Source organism: Hyla sarda, chromosome 6, assembly GCF_029499605.1.
Source record: "Hyla sarda isolate aHylSar1 chromosome 6, aHylSar1.hap1, whole genome shotgun sequence".
Lineage (NCBI taxonomy): Eukaryota > Metazoa > Chordata > Amphibia > Anura > Hylidae > Hyla > Hyla sarda.
This window is the reverse complement of record NC_079194.1, coordinates 149,690,956-149,708,515: the sequence shown is the minus strand read 5'-3', so window position 1 is coordinate 149,708,515 and position 17,560 is coordinate 149,690,956. Positions and strand designations below refer to the sequence as shown.

At 42.6% G+C, this 17,560-nt stretch overlaps 1 protein-coding gene across 3 annotated transcripts in view; it reads left to right on the top strand.

Annotated features, from left to right (window-relative positions):
• The window catches only part of KIAA0513 (KIAA0513 ortholog), a 68,758-nt gene that overhangs the window by 34,848 nt on the left and 16,350 nt on the right, over window positions 1-17,560 (top strand). For 2 of the 3 annotated variants that reach the window (XM_056525532.1, XM_056525533.1), the window contains 8 exons: window positions 3,586-3,659; window positions 4,030-4,100; window positions 4,288-4,501; window positions 5,774-5,814; window positions 5,904-5,979; window positions 6,748-6,825; window positions 7,603-7,626; window positions 15,044-15,124. In XM_056525532.1, coding sequence (XP_056381507.1) covers window positions 3,586-3,659; window positions 4,030-4,100; window positions 4,288-4,501; window positions 5,774-5,814; window positions 5,904-5,979; window positions 6,748-6,825; window positions 7,603-7,626; window positions 15,044-15,124 — 659 coding nt within the window. The remainder of the gene's footprint in view (window positions 1-3,585; window positions 3,660-4,029; window positions 4,101-4,287; window positions 4,502-5,773; window positions 5,815-5,903; window positions 5,980-6,747; window positions 6,826-7,602; window positions 7,627-15,043; window positions 15,125-17,560) is intronic. The other variant, XM_056525534.1, reaches the window with a different exon arrangement.

Here is a 17,560-nt window from a genome sequence, read left to right as displayed (position 1 = left end):
TCCAAAATATTTGCCATCCAGTGGGATCTGGGGTCCGCCACTTTCAGTTAGTCTGTCTCCCATTCGGCCTGTCATCTGCGCCTCGACTTTTCAAGTCTTAGCAGAGGTGGTTGCCCTTCTCAGGAAGGAGTCTATTCTAATTATCCCTTATCTAGATGACATACTGATAGTGGCGGACTCAGTTCCTCAACTGGAACTTCATTTACAGAGAGCTATATTTGTTCTCCAGAAGTTGGGTTGGATCCAAAATCTAGATTAATCAGATCTTATTCCCAGTCAGAGGAAAAATTTCCTAGGTACCCTTTTGGATTCAAGGATCCAGACCTCCTTTCTACCGGATTCCAAAAGGGTATTACTGCAGGCATTAGTCTCCAGATTTCTAAGCCTCCATTCCTGTACAATCAGGACAGCAATGTCCACTCTAGGTCATATGACATCATGCATCCAATCAGTAGCTTGGGCTCAGTTCCACTCCAGGCCTCTACAAAAGTGGATCCTAGCCATTTGGGACAAGTCTCTGAAATCTTTAGACAGAAGAGTGATAATTCCCACTCAAGTAAAAACCCATCTAAGATGGTGGATGTTCAAGAAGAATTTAAAGAAGGGAGTAAGTTGGTTTCAGTCAAACCAGTTACTCATAACAACGGATGCCAGTGCAGAAGGATGGGGTGCTCACTCAGAGTCTCGAGTAGTCCAAGGGAAATGGGATCCTCAGACAGCAAGAAAATCTTCCAACTTCAGAGAGCTACTGGCAATATGGATGACACTCCAAGAGTTAGAGGAGATCTGCAAAAATCGCCATAGCCTCATTTACTCGGACAACATGACGGCAGTGGCCTTTATAAGGCATCAGGGAGGTCCAAGGTACACAGCTCTCCAGTCAATTTTGCATCATATATTTTCTTGGGCAGAAAATAAGGTGCTTTCTATCTCAGCAGTCCATCTCAAAGGGGTCTGGAACTTGGAGGCGGACTTCCTGAGCAGACACATATTAGACCCAGGGGAATGGTCTCTAGCTCCGTGGGCATTCAGGATGATTACGGAGAGATGGGGGGTTCCTCAAATAGATCTGTTTGCAACCAAGAGAAATCACAAGGTGCATCTATTCTATTCCCTAAATCCAAGGAACTCTCCGCTAGCAGTAGATGCATTAACTCAGAATTGGACATTCAGTATGGGATACGCATTTCCTCCCCTGCCGCTAATATCTCAGGGCCTTCAGAAGCTAATGAACTATCATTGCATTCTAATCTTAGTAGCTCCATACTAGCCAAAGAGGAGCTGGTTCTCTCTATTAAAGACTCTGGCTGTAGAGGATCCCATCTGCCTTCCTCCTCAAAAGGATCTGCTGTCCCAGGGACAATCCTTTCATCGTCAGATCAAAAACCTCAGTTTGACAGCATGGAAATTGAAAAGTCCATTCTGCTGAAGGAAGGTTTCTCTGAAAAGGTAGTAAATACTCTTCTGCTCTCAGTGCTCTCTATCATGTAAAATTGGCTGATAACATGTGGATTTCAAGGTTTATTAAAGTGTCCAGCAGACTCAGACCTAAGACTTTAAATATCTGTCCTCAGTGGAATTTAAATACAGTTCTAGCGGCTCTTCCTTTGGATCCCTTTGAGCCTCTGGATTCTATTTCTGAAAAATTTTTGACTCTCAAAACTATATTTTTAATCGCCATCACTACAGCTAGGAGAGTAGGTGAAATTCAGGCTCTTTCTATCAGAGAGCCTTATATCAGAATTTTGGATGACAAAATCATTTTTAAGCTTGATCCTAACTTCCTCCCTAAAGTTGTCTCTACCTTTCATAGGTCACAGGATATTGTGGTTCCATCCTTCTGTTCAGATCCAAAAAATGACTTAAAAAATCATATAGTCTTTTGGATGTTAGAAGAGCGGTCCTCATCTACATTAAAAGAACTAGTCAGTGGAGGAAGGATGACAATCTGTTTATTCAGTTTGCTGGCCCTAATAGAGGCATGAAAGCCTCTAAGAGTTCTATAGCCAGATGGATTAAGACCGCAATTTCAGAGGCTTATGTGACCAGAGAAAAAGCCCCCCTAGACAATTGAAGGCCCATTCTACTAGAGCAATTTCCTCATCATGGGCAGAAAGAGCTGGAGCTTCTGTAGAACAGATTTGCAAAGCTGCCACTTGGGAAAAACCTTCATACTTTTTCTAGACATTATAGAGTTCACATTTTGTCTTCTGAGGATATGGCCTTTGGACGTAAAGTTCTCAGTGCTGTAGTCCCTCCCTAAGTAAATTCTTTGGTCTTTCTCATGGGTGCTGTTGTGGAGACGTGGGGGGGAAATGGTGAATTATACTCAACGATAATTCCTTTTCTGGAAGTCTCCACGACAGCACCCATACATCCCACCCTTTGGTTTTTTATTATAGTGTTTTTTGGTGCACTTTTTTCCTTTCCTTTGGTGTTCTTTATAAATACACTGGTGTGGAAAGGAAGGGGTGGGGAATTTAACCTCTCAGTGTTTTTTCCTGTCCCAATCTCATGGTTGCTGTCGTGGAGACTTCCAGAAAAGGAATTATCGGTGAGTATAATTCACCATTTTCCGTATATGGGGTGGTATGAGGCCTCCTTTTTTGCGCCGTCATCTGTACTTTTCATTGATACCACATTTCCATATATAAAACTTTTAAATCACTTTTTATTATTTATTATTATTATTAATTTATTTATTTTCTTTAGGAATAAAATTTGACAAAAAAAGCAGCATTTTTTGACTTTTTATTTTTTACGTTAACGCCGTTCACCGTACGGGATCATCAACATATTTTGATAGGTCAGACATTTACGCACGCGGCGATACCAAATAGGTTTATAAAAAAAAAATGTTATGCTTTTTGGGGATAAAAAGGGGAAAAAGGGACAATTTTAATTTTTATTGAGCGAGGAGATTTTTCCCTTTTCACTTTTTATTTTTACATTTTTCAACTTTTTTTTTTTTGTCCCCATTTAATTGCTAATACTGTTCAGGGCATAGCACTGATCAGCATTATCGGCTATCTTCTGGTCTGCTCGATCTCAGACCAGAGCAGAAGGTGCAAGAAGGCTGCTGGAGGCAGGTGAGGGGACCTCCAGCCACCATTACAGATGATTGGATCCCCATGGCAGCGCTACAGGCGATCTGATCATCTATTTTAACATGTGCCTTGCCGCAGATGCCGTGATCTGTATTGATCACGGCATATGAGGGGTTAATGGCGGACATCCACGCAATCGCGGATGTCGGCCATTACCGGCGGGTCCTGCAGAGTATGATGTGAGCACCACTCCAATGCTCGCGGTCATACACAGGATGTAAATATACGTCCTGGTGCGCTAAGTACCACCGCACCAGGATGAACATTTACGTCCGTGGTCGTTAAGGGGTTAAATCACGGACAGTATCTTGTATGGGTGGGGGCATTGGGCAGTTATCATGTAATTTGAGTGCATTTTTTTTCTTCATTGGGTAAACATGGAACTCACCCTACATAGATCATATGTAGCATTATATTTCACTTTATATATGTACATTTTATCCAGGATCTCACATAATTGCCCTTTTTGTCCCCACAGCGCTGCAATTCCAAGTGTGTTTCGGAGCAAACTTTCTACAGGCTGGTTCAGTCATTCGCTGTCGTCCTCTTTGAGTAAGCATCCATATCCATGGCTAAATGGCTGCTACGTGCCGGGGTATAATTCAGATCCCCTCTTAAAAGAAGTACTGCTGTGTAAAACAACTTATCTCCTACCTGCAGGGAAGTGGATATGTGTCTAATTGTGGGTGGGGGGGGGGGGGGAGTCAGACCCATTTCCTGCATGGCACCCCACTCTCTTTGTGCATGGAGCGATCTCTGCTTGGTGCAAGGAGACTGTCAACCCCGCATGAAGAGGTAGTCGACGCTCCCCCTCTATGTATCTCTTTGGGAGAGATCCGGGCCCCCGCAATCAGATAGGAGATAAGTTGTCTTGCACTGCAGTACCCCTTTAAATTTCTTCCTTCTCCTCTTCTTTCTCTAGGTGCTATCAGATGGATGACTTTGGCCCGGCCAAGAACTTAATGACCATGTGCTTCACCTATTATTATATTGGTGAGAGGCCTGTGTATTAGCGATAAGCTGGTGCCCTGCCAGTATGTCTGCCTAGTATCAAGGCACAAATTTATTACCAGCCCTGGCATCATGTTTACACAGCAGTGTGACTGGACATAATGTATGTAGGTAATTGATAGAAAGGGGAGCAAGGGATATAAAAATGTCTGCCTGTGACTGTTTCCAGGTAAACCACACGTATCCCCGACAGACTCCCGAGAGAAGCCAGTGAGCACTGGAAGCATTGACGGTTATCTGAAGTCTGCCAACAGCTGGCTCGCCGAAAAGAAGGATAATGTGGAGCGGTTATTGAGAACAACATCTGTTACCACAGAGAACATGAAGGGGTTTTTCGGGGGTCTAGAGATCAAGTTAAAGGGACCCCTCTCCAAGAAGAATGAGTAAGTAACATGTCAGGCATAGTCATTCGTCAGGACGTTACATGCTTATAGGTCTGTGCATGACAGTAGTACTACAGCATAGGTCTACATATTCCCTGCCACACTTCTTTTTAAAATGTATTTAATTAAAGCTTAATCTTTGTTAAATTAAACATTCTGTAATTTTACAATAGATTTGTTTCATTCACTTACCATTTTCTATATATTTGCTTGCTGATCTAATACTACTCACAGCTCAGCATTCCTTGCAGTTGTATCAGACTAAGAATCCTCAGTCTTGACACCAGACTGACATATTTTACTTTCATTGATTTACTATAACAAACATCAGGACAGGAGAGAAGTTAAAACTACTGATGTGCTTAGATTAGTTTTAGCTTAGGACATTGTTTAAAGTTTGTAAGAGTAAGTTCACACTTTATTTTTCACGCATATTTTTTCTGCAGATCTGCTGCAGATTTGCTTTAGCAGATTTTGATGCCCATTGACTTCCATGGGTAGCAAAATATGTAGCAGATCTGCAGCAAAAATATGCATGTGTTAATGTACCCTTAAAGGGGTTGTGCGCTGCCCTGCAGTTCGGAGCTCCGCTCACAGCGTCCGGAAGTTCATTACTCCGAACGCTGTGTGCGGGCTTCCGCGTTCGCAGCCGCCGGGCGTGACGTCACGCCCGCCCCCTTCGTGACGTCTCGCCCGCCCCCTCGTGACGTCACGCCCGCCCCCTCTACCAAAATCTATGGGAAGGGTGCGTGACAGCGGTCGCGCCCCCTTCCCATAGACTGTCGTTGAGGGGGCGGGCGAGACGTCACGAAGGGGCCGGGCGGCTGCAAACACGGAAGCCCGCACACAGCGTTCGGAGTAATGAACTTCCGGACGCTGTGAGCGGAGCTTCGAACTGCAGGGTAGCGCACAACCCCTTTTAAAGGGAATTTGTCAGCTAGGGCAGATAGTTAATAGGGAGATAAAATAACTGATACCCGTCTCTAAGCTGATAGCTTTTTGAAAATGTATAAAGAGGGTAGGGGAGGTATGAGGCATGCATGCTGCAGCTCAGTCTAACCTCTACAGTTCTTGAGCTTGGATGGAAAACATGATTTTGTAACTTTGCAAACAGCTTTTTACTGTTTTATCTCCCTCTTCTATCAGCTAGCTGCCCATGTCTGCTGGTCTGAGCATTATATAGAGGCTTCCATTCACTAACACCGAGCAAAGATGTTGTAAATTGTTTCACATGGGGTCTGACTGCAGAAATCTGTTTGTTTTTTTCACCAGGCAAAGTGATGAGCCGTCAAGTGAGAAGCCGTCTAATGACAGTGAGTCCGTCTGATCTTTGTCCTACTATTGGATATTATTCTAATCCCCCTGTGCATTATATTAACATATGGTGTTTGTTCATTCCCAGTTCCCCTGCAAAGTCCAGATGAGAAAAAAGGAGAGAAAATGTACTTGTACTCACACTTAAAGCAGCAGCCTATATGGTAATATAAGACTGTGAATGTATAACTAAGAAAATACTGAAGAATATATTGTACAATAAAGTGATGCCTTCTTCTCTGGAAATCCCTCTGATCTTATATATATCTAAACCTTAAAAAATAATTCTAGAGTAGCATGATCATAGAGGATAGAAAAGAGTCCATAATATCTAGGTAGGTGGTGCATGCCAAAGTAATTTACATGTATCTTTCCATCCACTTGGTGTAAAATAGAATGTAAGGCTATGTTCACACCACGGAATGTCCGCACACCTACAATCTCTGTGCGAACATTTCGCAGACTGCGGTGTCCGCCGAAAGAATGAACAGGTTCATTCTTTCTGCGGACACAGAAAACGGAATTTCCATGCCGGAAACATCTGGCATGGAAATTCTGCTGTGTGCACAGCGGAGAAGAATCCTGTTGAATAAACGGTAGTATGCTGCAGCAGAATACCACACGGAAATTCCGATGTGTGAACATGGCCTCATCAAATGAGGTGACCTTCTTCCATTGTTTGGTGAGGTTTCTGATGCTTGCGTGCCCATTGTTTGTGCTTTTGGCAATAGACAGGAGTCAACATGGGCACTCTTGTCTGTAAAAAGGCAAGCTGTGAGGGTGTGTGTGTTCTGACACCTTTCTTTCAGAGCCAACATTAACTTCTATAGCAATTCTTGCTACTATAGCTCTTTTGTGGCTATTACAATTTTATAATTTAGTTATTTGAGCAGAATATAAACCGTTGGTGACCTTTTTTGTTCTGGTTACAGGCACTCTCTACGGTTTTGGAATGCTGCATTTTTCGATGCTGTACATTGTGAGAGGAGGAAGCGATCACCTACAACCCGGTAAGAGGTTCTTTGTGAAGTGAAGTGATAAACAAGCCCCCAGATATTAAATTGATCCCTCAGTCTCTGTATTCTCAGTGCTAGACCTTTATTTTCTGTGATAACAGATGACATTAATAACATAAAGGTTTCGCTCGGCTCCGGCTGCCATGAGTGTGCCCTCCAGCCGTCTTCTAACCTTCTGTTTCATCTCATTACTAAGACGACCTTTTCTAGAGTCACATAACAGATAATGAGACTGTAATCACCACAATATAGCCGCCTTATAAACATGTTGACATTATTCTCTAATTAGCCTCTTGCTGTCCTCAGAGAGCATTTCTGCTCCAAAGAGCGGCAGCAGGTGTTATACGACCCAAGCTGCCATCTGAGGTGGTCCTAATGGCGCAAAAGAAGTGTCACCAAGAACATTTACGTCACCCTGGGTGTAGATCATAAGTTTTCCCAGGAATGTGAAGAGAATGTGGTCCGCACTGCAAAGCACCTTGCTGAAAGATTTATTTTTGGATAAGGGTTATTTTAGAACTGCCCCAGGCCCCTGACATGTTCTGCTTCCATGGAGGGTATGTAACTTGATATTTCTGATCTGAAGGATTCAAAGTCCATAAATGGGTCCTGTTCATTGTTATGGTAGCATCCAGAGCACTCAAGACTTATCAGGGTATTTAGTGATGTCATAGTTTCTGTACCCCCTTATAGTTATGCCATTCTTTACTTCTACTTGCTATGACCTCTAACCTCTAATCTTTGCTGACCCTATTTTTGCTGCCGCTGCAGAAGGAGCACTGAAGAGGATGAGAGGTTGGTTCGTCCTATGTGTACAAGATGTGAAACTTGCTTTCTTGCTTGCTCACAAGATGTGAAACATGTTTGGTTATAGTCACTCATCACCTTCATTCTATGATGGTAGCAGATTTGTAAACTGAGAAGAAAAATGCTATAAACATGGAGCCTATCCATTCAGTAAAGAGCAACTGTGACATCACAGAGAATGCAGCATTTACATTTACTAGAGTGGAGCAGTGATATGGAATGACAATGAGTTAACTACATCAAGCTGATATCACAGCATTGTTCTGTTTTGACATGTCAATTCTTTCATGTGAAATTCCACTGTGTGCAAGTTGCAGCAGAATTCCATTGAAAGCAATAGGATTCTGCTGCAACAGAGTTTTTCCGCCTGATTCCGCTTGGAAATTCCATTGCGTAAACATGGCCTAAAGGATCTCAAAGGACTCTAAAAAAAACTGCTTCTATACCTAAGTTTTCTCTTTTGTGTGTGCTCTGAAGGGAAAGAGGGATACTGGGATAAATTTAACAAAATCTGTGCAGAAAAAAAGTTTACCAGTTGCCCACAGCAACCGGTCAGATTGTGTTTTTTATTTTTAACCCCTTAAGGACCCAGCCATTTTTTGCACATCTGACCACTGTCACTTTAAGCATTAATAACTCTGGGATGTTTTTACCTTTCATTCTGATTCCGAGATAGTTTTTTCGTGACATATTCTATTTTATGTTAGTGGTAAAATTTTGTTGATACTTGCATCATTTCTTGGTAAAAAATTCCCAAATTTGATGAAAAAATTGAAAATGTTATATATACAATATGTCTACTTTATGTTTCCATCATAAAGTTGACCTGTTTTTACTTTTGGAAGACATCAGAGGGCTTCTTCAAAGTATAGCAGCAATATTCCAATTTTTCACAAAATTTTCAAAATCGAAATTTTTCAGGGACCAGTTCTGTTTTGAAGTCGATTTGAAGGGCCTTCATATTAGAAATACCCCACAAATGACCCCATTATAAAAACTGCAAAACTGACATTCAAAAGGTTTGTTAACCCTTTAGGTGTTTCACAGGAATAGCAGCAAATTGAAGGAGAGAATTCAAAATCTTCATTTTTTGCACTGGCATGTTCATGTAGACCCAGTTATTACAAGGGGTAAAAGGAGAGAAATCTTCCTAAAATGTGTAACCCAATTTCTCTCGAGTAAGAAAATAACTCATATGTGTATGTCAAGTGTTCGGCGGGCACAGTAGAGGGCTCAGAAGGGAAGGAGCGACAGTGGGATTTTGGAGAGTGAGTTTTTCTGAAATGGTTTTTGGGGGGCATGTCACATTTAGGAAGCCCCTATGGTGCCAGAACAGCAAAAAAAAAAAAAATAATCCACATGGCATACTATTTTGGAAACTACAACCCTCAAGGCACGTAACAAGGGGTACAGTGAGTCTTAACACCCCACAGGTGTTTGACGACTTTTCGGTAAAGTTGGATGTGTAAATTTTTTTTTCACTAAAATGCTAGTTTGCCCTCAAATTTAAAATTTTTACAAAGAATAATAGGACAAAATGCCCCCTAAAATTTGTAACCCCTTCTCTTCTGAGTATGGAAATACCCCATGTTAGGATGTAAAAGGCTTTGCGGGCAAACTACAATGCTCAGAAGAGAAGGAGCGCCATTGAGCTTTTGGGAAAAAAAAATTGTTTGGAATGGAAGTCAGGGGCCATGTGTGTTTACAAAGTCCCCCGTGCTGCCAGAACAGTGGACCCCCCCACATGTGACCCTATTTTGGAAACCACACCCCTCACAGAATTTAATAAGGGGTGCAGTGAGTATTTACACCCCACTGGCATTTGACAGATCTTTGGAACAGTGGGCTGTGCAAATGAAAAATTTCATTTTTCATTTTCATGGACCACTGTTCCAAAAATATGACACCTGTAAATGCTCACTGTACCCCTTATTACATTACGTGAGGGGTGTAGTTTCCAAAATGGGGTCACATGTGGGGGGGTCCACTGTTCTGGCAGCACGGGGGACTTTGTAAACACACGTGGCCTTCAATTCTGGCCAAATTTTCTCTTCAAAAGCCCAATGGCGCTCCTTCTCTTGTGAGCATTGTAGTTCGCCCACAGAACACTTAACATCCACACATGGGATATGTTCTTACTCAGAAGAAATGGGGTTACAAATTATGTTTTTTTTTTTTCCTATTTTCCCTTGTGAAAATGAAAAATTTAGGGTAACACCAGCATTTTAGTGAATTATTATTATTATTATTATTTTTTTTTTTTTCATTTTTCCATCCAACTTTGAAGAATTTTCATTAAACACCTGTGGGGTTTGTTAGTTTCCAAAATGGGGTCACATGTGGGTATTTCTTTTTTTGCATTTATGTCAGAACCGCTGTAAAATCAGCCACCCCTGTGCAAATCACCAATTTAGGCCTCAAATGTACATAGTGCACTCTCACTCCTGAGCCTTGTTGTGTGTCCGCAGAGCATTTTACGCCAACATATGGGGTATTTCCGTACTCAGGAGAAATTGCGTTAAAAATTTTGGAGGTCTTTTTTTCCTTTTAACGCTTGTGAAAATAAAGAGTATGGGGCAACATCAGCATGTTAGTGTAATTTTTTTTAATTTTTTTTCACCAACAATCTGGTGTAGCCCCCAACTTTTCCTTTTCATAAGGGGTAAAAGGAGAAAAAGCCCCCCAAAATTTGTAGTGAAATTTCTCCTGAGTACGGAAATACCTCATGTGGCCCAAAACTGTTTCCTTGAAATACGACAGGGCTCCGAAGTGAGAGAGCTCCATACGCATTTGAGGACTAAATTAGGGATTGCATAGGATTGGACATAGTGGTATTCTAAGCCCGTGATTCCCAAACAGGGTGCCTCCAGCTGTTGCTAAATTCCCAGCATGCCTGGACAGTCAGTGGCTGTCCGGAAATGCTGGGAGTTATTGTTTTGCAGCTGGAGGCTCCGTTTTGGAAACACTGCCGTAAAATACATTTTTCATTTTTATTGGGGGGGGGACAGTGTAAGGGGGTGTATATGTAGTGTTTTATCCTTTATTATGTGTTAGTGTAGTGTAGTGTTTTTAGGGTACATTCGCACTGGCGTGTTACAGTGAGTTTCCCGCTAGGAGTTTGCGCTGCGGTGAAAAATTTGCTGCAGCCCAAACTTGAAGGAGGAAACTTACTGTAAACCTGCTTGTGTGAATGTACCCTGTACGTTCACTTGGGGGGGGGGGGGGGGGGGGGGGCAAACCTCCAGCTGTTTCAAAACTACAACTCCCAGCATGTACTGACAGACCGTGCATGCTGGGAGTTGTACTTTTGGAACTGCTGGAGGCACACTGGTTGGAAAACCTTCAGATAGGTTCTGTTACCTGAGTATTTTCCAACCAGTGTGCCTCCAGCTGTTGCAATAACTCCCAGCATGTACTAATCACCGAAGGACATGCTGGGAGATGTAGTTATGCAACATCTGGTGGTACGCAACTGCAACTCCCAGCTTACCGAGACAGCTGTTTGCTGTTTGGGTATGCTGGGATTTGCAGTTTTGCAACATCTGGAGGGCCACAGTGATCTCCAAACTGTGGCCATCCAGATGTTGCAAAACTACAAATCCCAGCATGCCCAGACAGCAAATAGCTGTTTGGGCATGCTAGGAGTCATAGTTTTGCAGGATTTGGAGGGATACAGTTTAGAGACCACTGTATAGTAGTCTCAAACTGTAGCCCTCCAGCTGTTAAAAAACTACATATTCCCGCATGCCCAATCAGCTGTCTGGGCATGCTGGGAGTTGTAGTTTAGCAACATCTGGAGGGCTACAGTTAGAGACCACTGTATAGTGGTCTCAAACTTTACCCTCCAGATGTTGCTAGGCAACTCACCGGCTTCCGTAGGATCCAGCCGCACAACATCGCCGCCCGCCGATCTCTGTCGCCCGCTGCCTCCGGATGGGTAAGTGGATCTTTGGCGCCCGGTCCTCTGTCGTTTCCCGTTCTGCCCTGCCTATTGTGGGTGGGCAGGACGGGGAAAACGAAAGTTAATCCCCCCCGCCCCCGATCTGCTATTGGTCGTCACTTCTGGCGACCAATAGGAGGGGTGGCACCCCTGCCACCTCACTCCTATCCCTTCAGGGGATCGTAGGTGTCTTAGACAACCGCGATCCCCCTTATATTCCGGGTCACCATAGACCCGTAATGACCCGGAATCACGCAAATCGCAAGTGTGAATTCACTTGCGATTTGCCGCGATCACTGACATGGGGGGTCTGATGACCCCCCTGGGCGTTTGCACGGGATTTCAGCAGGCATCCCAGTCCGATCCCCGCCCGGCGCGCGGCGTGGCGGGAGCCGGAATTCTCCATGACGTACGCGTACGTCATGGGTCCTTAAAGGGGTTCTCCGGTGCTTAGACATCTTATCCCCTATCCAAAGGAATAATCAGTCCCCGGAGCGTGTTCGCTCCGGCTCTGATTACCGGCGACCACAGGGCCGACGGCGTGTGACGTCACGCCTCCGCCCCCGTGTGACGTCACGCTCCGCCCCTCAATGCAAGCCTATGGGAGGGGTGTGACAGCTATCACGCCCCCTCCCATAGGCTTGCATTGAGGGGCGGAGCGTGACGTCACATGGGGGCGGAGGCGTGACGTCACACGCCTTCGGCCCTGTGGTGGCTGGTAATCAGGCCCGGAGTGAACACGCTCTGGGGACTGATTACAAACGGGGTGCCGCAAGCAAGATCACGGGGGTCCCCAGCGGCGGGACGCCCGCGATCAGGCATCTTGTCCCCTATCCTTTGGATAGGGGATACGATGTCTAAGCACCGGAGAACCCCTTTAAGTACCAGGGTGTCATGACGTACGCGTACGTCAAGGGTGCTTAAGGGGTTAAAAAGGCCTCTGAAAAATGAAATAAGCAATCTGATTGGTTGCTATGGGCAACTGGTCAACTATTCCTCTGAACAAGTTTTGATAAATCTCCCCCAATGGATGTATATATTGAAAAAAAATAATGATATTTGTGCTTGCTGTCAATGAATGGGATTATTCCTGTTTACACACAGAAGCTGAAAACCAATATTGACCTAAAACTTCCCAATGCAAAGTTATCGTTATATAATAACAATAATAGTTATTATTCTTGTTATTATTACTACTACTACTACTACTACTACTACTACTACTACTACTACTACTACTTCTACTTCTACTACTTCTTAGTGCTAAGGGATTGTTAAAATTATTTGCAGTCTAGACGAGCCTTTGTGGTGAACCTATGAGTTCAGACTGTTTATCCCAAAGAGGACTATGCAGAATGGGTACAAATGTAAGGGACTTTCAGCTATGAGAAGTGTTAGGTCTTAATGGGTTATTTTTTTTCCCTCTATGTTGCTTTCTTTTTAGTCTATAAAATGAATTGTTCCATCTGATTTGGATACGGTGGGTTTTACTTCAAGGCAGTACATTGCTCCCTGGTATTGTTCTTGCTGCATGTGGGACAGAAAGTTTACATTTGGTAACGTTTCAGTCTCCTGGATAAGGAAGGGTTAACCTCATCCCACCTGGTAGCACAGCAGAATATAGCTCTGAAGGGATAAATGCTGCTTTCAAACCCCTCAGCTCTTTTCCTAGTTATCATCCCCTACGTGCCCTCATAGACGCACGCTGCCAGTGACAAGTCTTCTGTTCTGCAGCTGCAACCGAGGACGCCTCCAGCACAAGATGGTGCCTAATGACTGCTCTCCCCTTCAGCTGCTCTTGTGTAATTACAGCTCCCAACAATGGTGCAGAGTGCTGCCCCCCGTGTCTTCAGAGCCATCTTGTATTTTTTGACATTCTCCTAAGAGATAATTTATTAGAAGTACAGAAGGATGTGTCATATTGGTGCTCTTTATACTGCTGCCAGTCTGACAAATTGCACTGCCCTGTATAGAATGTGGCATCCAGAGTCTTAAAGGGGTACTCCGGTGGAAAACGTTTTTTTTTTTTTCTTTTTTAACAACTGGTACCAGAAAGTTAAGTAGATGTGTAAATTACTTCTATTAAAAAAAAAATCTTAATCCTTCCAGTCCTTATTAGCTGCTGAATACTACAGAGGAAATTCTTTTCTTTTTGGAACTGCTGTCATCATGCCCACAGTGCTCTATGCTGACACCTCTGTCCATTTTAAGAACTGTCCAGAGTAGGAGAAAATTCCACATAGAAAACATATGCTGCTCTGGACAGTTCCTAAAATGGACAGAAATGTCAGCAGAGAGCACTGTGGTCATGATGTCAGCAGAGAGCTCTGTGTTCCAAAAAGAAAAGAATTTCCACTGTAGTATTCAGCAGCTAATAAGTACTGGAAGGATTAAGATTATTATAATTTTTTTTTTTAATAGAAGTAATTTGCAAATCTGTTTAACTTGATTTAAAAAAATAAAGTTTTCCACCGGAGTACCCCTTTAAGCTCTGTCTTCACCCCTATTCGTTACTTAATTCTGCCCACATTTCTGCGTGCTGTACTGCTAATATTAAAGAATTGTTTTCTTTAGCCATTCACTATTTTGCCACCTGCAAACCACAATCCATTTTACGTTTGCCAAGATAAAGTTTTAAATAGTTATTCTCCACAGTGTGGTAATTGGAGATGAGCGAACTTACAGTAAATTTGATTCGTCACAAACTTCTCGGCTCGGCAGTTGATGACTTTTCCTGCGTAAATTAATTCAGCCTTCAGGTGCTCCGGTGGGCTGGAAAAGGTGAATACATTCATAGGAAAGAGACTCCTAGGACTGTATCCACCTTTTCCAGCCCACTGGAGCCCCTGAAATCTGAACTAATTTATGCAGGAAAGTCATCAACTGCCGAGCCGAGAAGTTTGTGACGAATCGAATTTACTGTAAATTCGCTCATCTCTAATGATAACTGTAGAACATTGGCTGCAGCATGATAAATAGTCCCCTGCTTGGTTGTCCTGTTGTCCAGTTGCCACATGAATGAGCTACTCCTGCTTGGAATGGCTGAGTGGTGTTCTGCAGCATTGACAACTCAGCCAGTATAGTATGAAGGTGTTTGAAGGTCTTGTATGCTCTCTTTTCCTTTGTAGTGTCCAAATGTCATTGCTTAATAATAGCAATACCAAGAAGTGCCCTGTCATGCTTCATCCTGGTAAAATGGAAACCAGGGATCCTGTTCTTGTATATGTCAGTGTTTCCCAACCAGGGTGCCTCCAGCTGTTGCAAAACTACAACTCCCAGCATGCCAGGACAGCCTTAGGCTGTCCTGGCATGCTGGGAGTTGTAGTTTTGCAACGGTTGGAGGCACCCTGGTTGGGAAACACTGGTACTGTATATGTGATATGCTTTCTAATGGACAAAGCTTCAGGTTGTTTCCCACTGTTTGTTGCTTATATTCAGTGTTGTATTTCTGATTTGTTGCCTCAGAGATAAGTGGTATCACATGACGCAGGAAGAGCGTGATGACAGCTTGCAGTTTAATGAGAACATCACCTTTGGACAGTTGGGGTACGTCTTATTATTATTTAGCTGCATACACCAGTGCCGAAATTGTCATGGAAATGTGTTTTTAAAGAAGAACACAACATATGTGTACCAATAGTTATAGATCATACTGTAGTTCTACTATATCCAGTCAAAGTACAGTATCTGTGCAGTAATGTAGATCAGATTAAATGCATATAATACCATTTGTAAACAAAGTAATAAAGTGCATATATTCTGATCCATAAACAAGTTGAAGTCCCTTTTATTGCATATACTCCAACAATATAAATACAACGGTTCCTGTTTATCTATTTAATTAAAACCCCTTAAGAAAACAGTCCATTTTAGCTTTAAAGATGTTATCTAGTATACAGTCATGGCCATAAATGTTGGCACCCCTAACATTTTTCAAGAAAATGAAGTATTTCTCACACAAAAGGATTGCAGTAAAACATGTTTTGCTATACACACGTTTATTCCCTTTTGTGTGTATTGGAATTAAACCAAAAAAGGGAGGGGAAAAAAGCTAATTGGACATAATGTCACACCAAACTCCAAAAATGGTCTGGACAAAATTATTGGCACCCTTAACTTAATATTTGGTTGCACACCCTTTGGAAAAAATAACTGAAATCAGTCGCTTCCTATAACAATCAATAAGCTTCTTACACCTCTCAGCCGGAATGTTGAACCACTCTTCCTTTGCAAACTGCTCCAGGTCTCTCTTATTGGAAGGGAGCCTTTTCCCAACAGCAATTTTAAGATCTCTCCACAGGTGTTCAATGGGATTTAGATGTGGACTCAGAACTCTCCAGCTTCAGAACTCTCCAATCCTTTGTTGCCATCCATTTCTGGGTGCTTTTTGATGTATGTTTGGGGTCATTGCCCTGCTGGAAGACCCAAGATCTCGGATGCAAACCCAGCTTTCTGACACTAGGCTGTACAGTGCGACCCAAAATCCTTTGGTAATCCTCAGATTTTATGATGCCTTGCACACATTCAAGGCACCCAGTGCCAGAGGCAGCAAAGCAACCCCAAAACATCATTGAACCTCCACCATATTTCACTGTAGGTACTGTGTTCTTTTCTTTGTAGGACTCATTCTGTTTTCGGTAAACAATAGAATGATGTGCTTTATCAAAACGCTCTATCTTGGTCTCATCTGTCCACAATACTTTTTCCCAGAAGGATTTTGGCTTACTCAAGTTCATTTTGGCATAATGTAGTCTTGCAGGATAGCTTGAATATCTTTGGAACTTGTTTGGGGCTGCTTATCCACCATTCGGACTATCTTGTGTTGACACCTTTTATCAATTTTTCTCTTCTGTCTATGCCCAGGGAAATTAGTTAGAGTGCCATGGGTTGCAAACCTCTTGATAATGTTGCGCACTGTGGACAAAGCCAAATCTAGATCTCTGGAGATGGACTTGTAACCTTGAGATTGTTGATATTTTTCCACAATTTTGGTTCTCAAGTCCTCAGACAGTTCTTTTCTCTTTCTGTTGTCCATGCTTAGTGTGGCACACACAGACACACAATGCAAATACAAAGTGAACTTCTCTCCTTTTTATCTGCTTTTAGGTGTGTTTTTTTTTATATTACCCACACCTGTTACTTGCCCCAGGTGAGTTTAAAGGAGCATCACATGCTTGGAACAATCTTATTTTTCCACAATTTTGAAAGGGTGCCAATAATTTTGTCCAGCTTATTTTGGAATTTGGTGTGACCCTCATTTACTAAGAGTGTTGTGTAGGTTTCTTTGTGGGTTTTAATTCCCTACAATTTATTTTCCACGGTATTTACTAAGGTTTCCCTACATTTTCCACTTTCCCTACATTTTGCTTTTTTTACACATGCTCTGATCTGTCTGGTTTTCTTCAGCTCAAATCCACTACATTTTATGTGGAAACCTTAGTAAATATGTTGGGTTTTTGTGAAAATCTCGGGAACACGCCCCTTTCCTGAGACTACGCCCCCTTTTCCCGGCGGCCATGCCCCTTTTTCGGGTTTTCTTAGCAAAATGGAGAGTTAGTCGGGTTTTTTCAATTCTGGCGCACATTCTGGAGCAAATTCTGGCGCAGACAGAATTTCTGGCTTAATGCGACAGATTCTGGCGCACAACCCGACAAAACATGTTGGTTTTGCAATAGTAAATGAGGGCCATTATGTCCAATTTGCTTTTTTTCCTCCCTTTTTTGGTTTAGTTCCAATACAAACAAAGGGAATAAACATTTGTATAGCAAAACATGTGTTACTGCAATCCTTTTCTGTGAGAATTAATACTTCATTTTCTTAAAAAATTTCAGAGGTGCCAACATTTACGCCCATGACTGTATGATACATGACCAAAATTAGAAGGTACCAGTATAACATTAGATAATGCAACAAAAATAATCTTTATTATGATAAATGCACATATATTTAAAAACTCTTAAAAACAAAGGGTATAGGCATTCA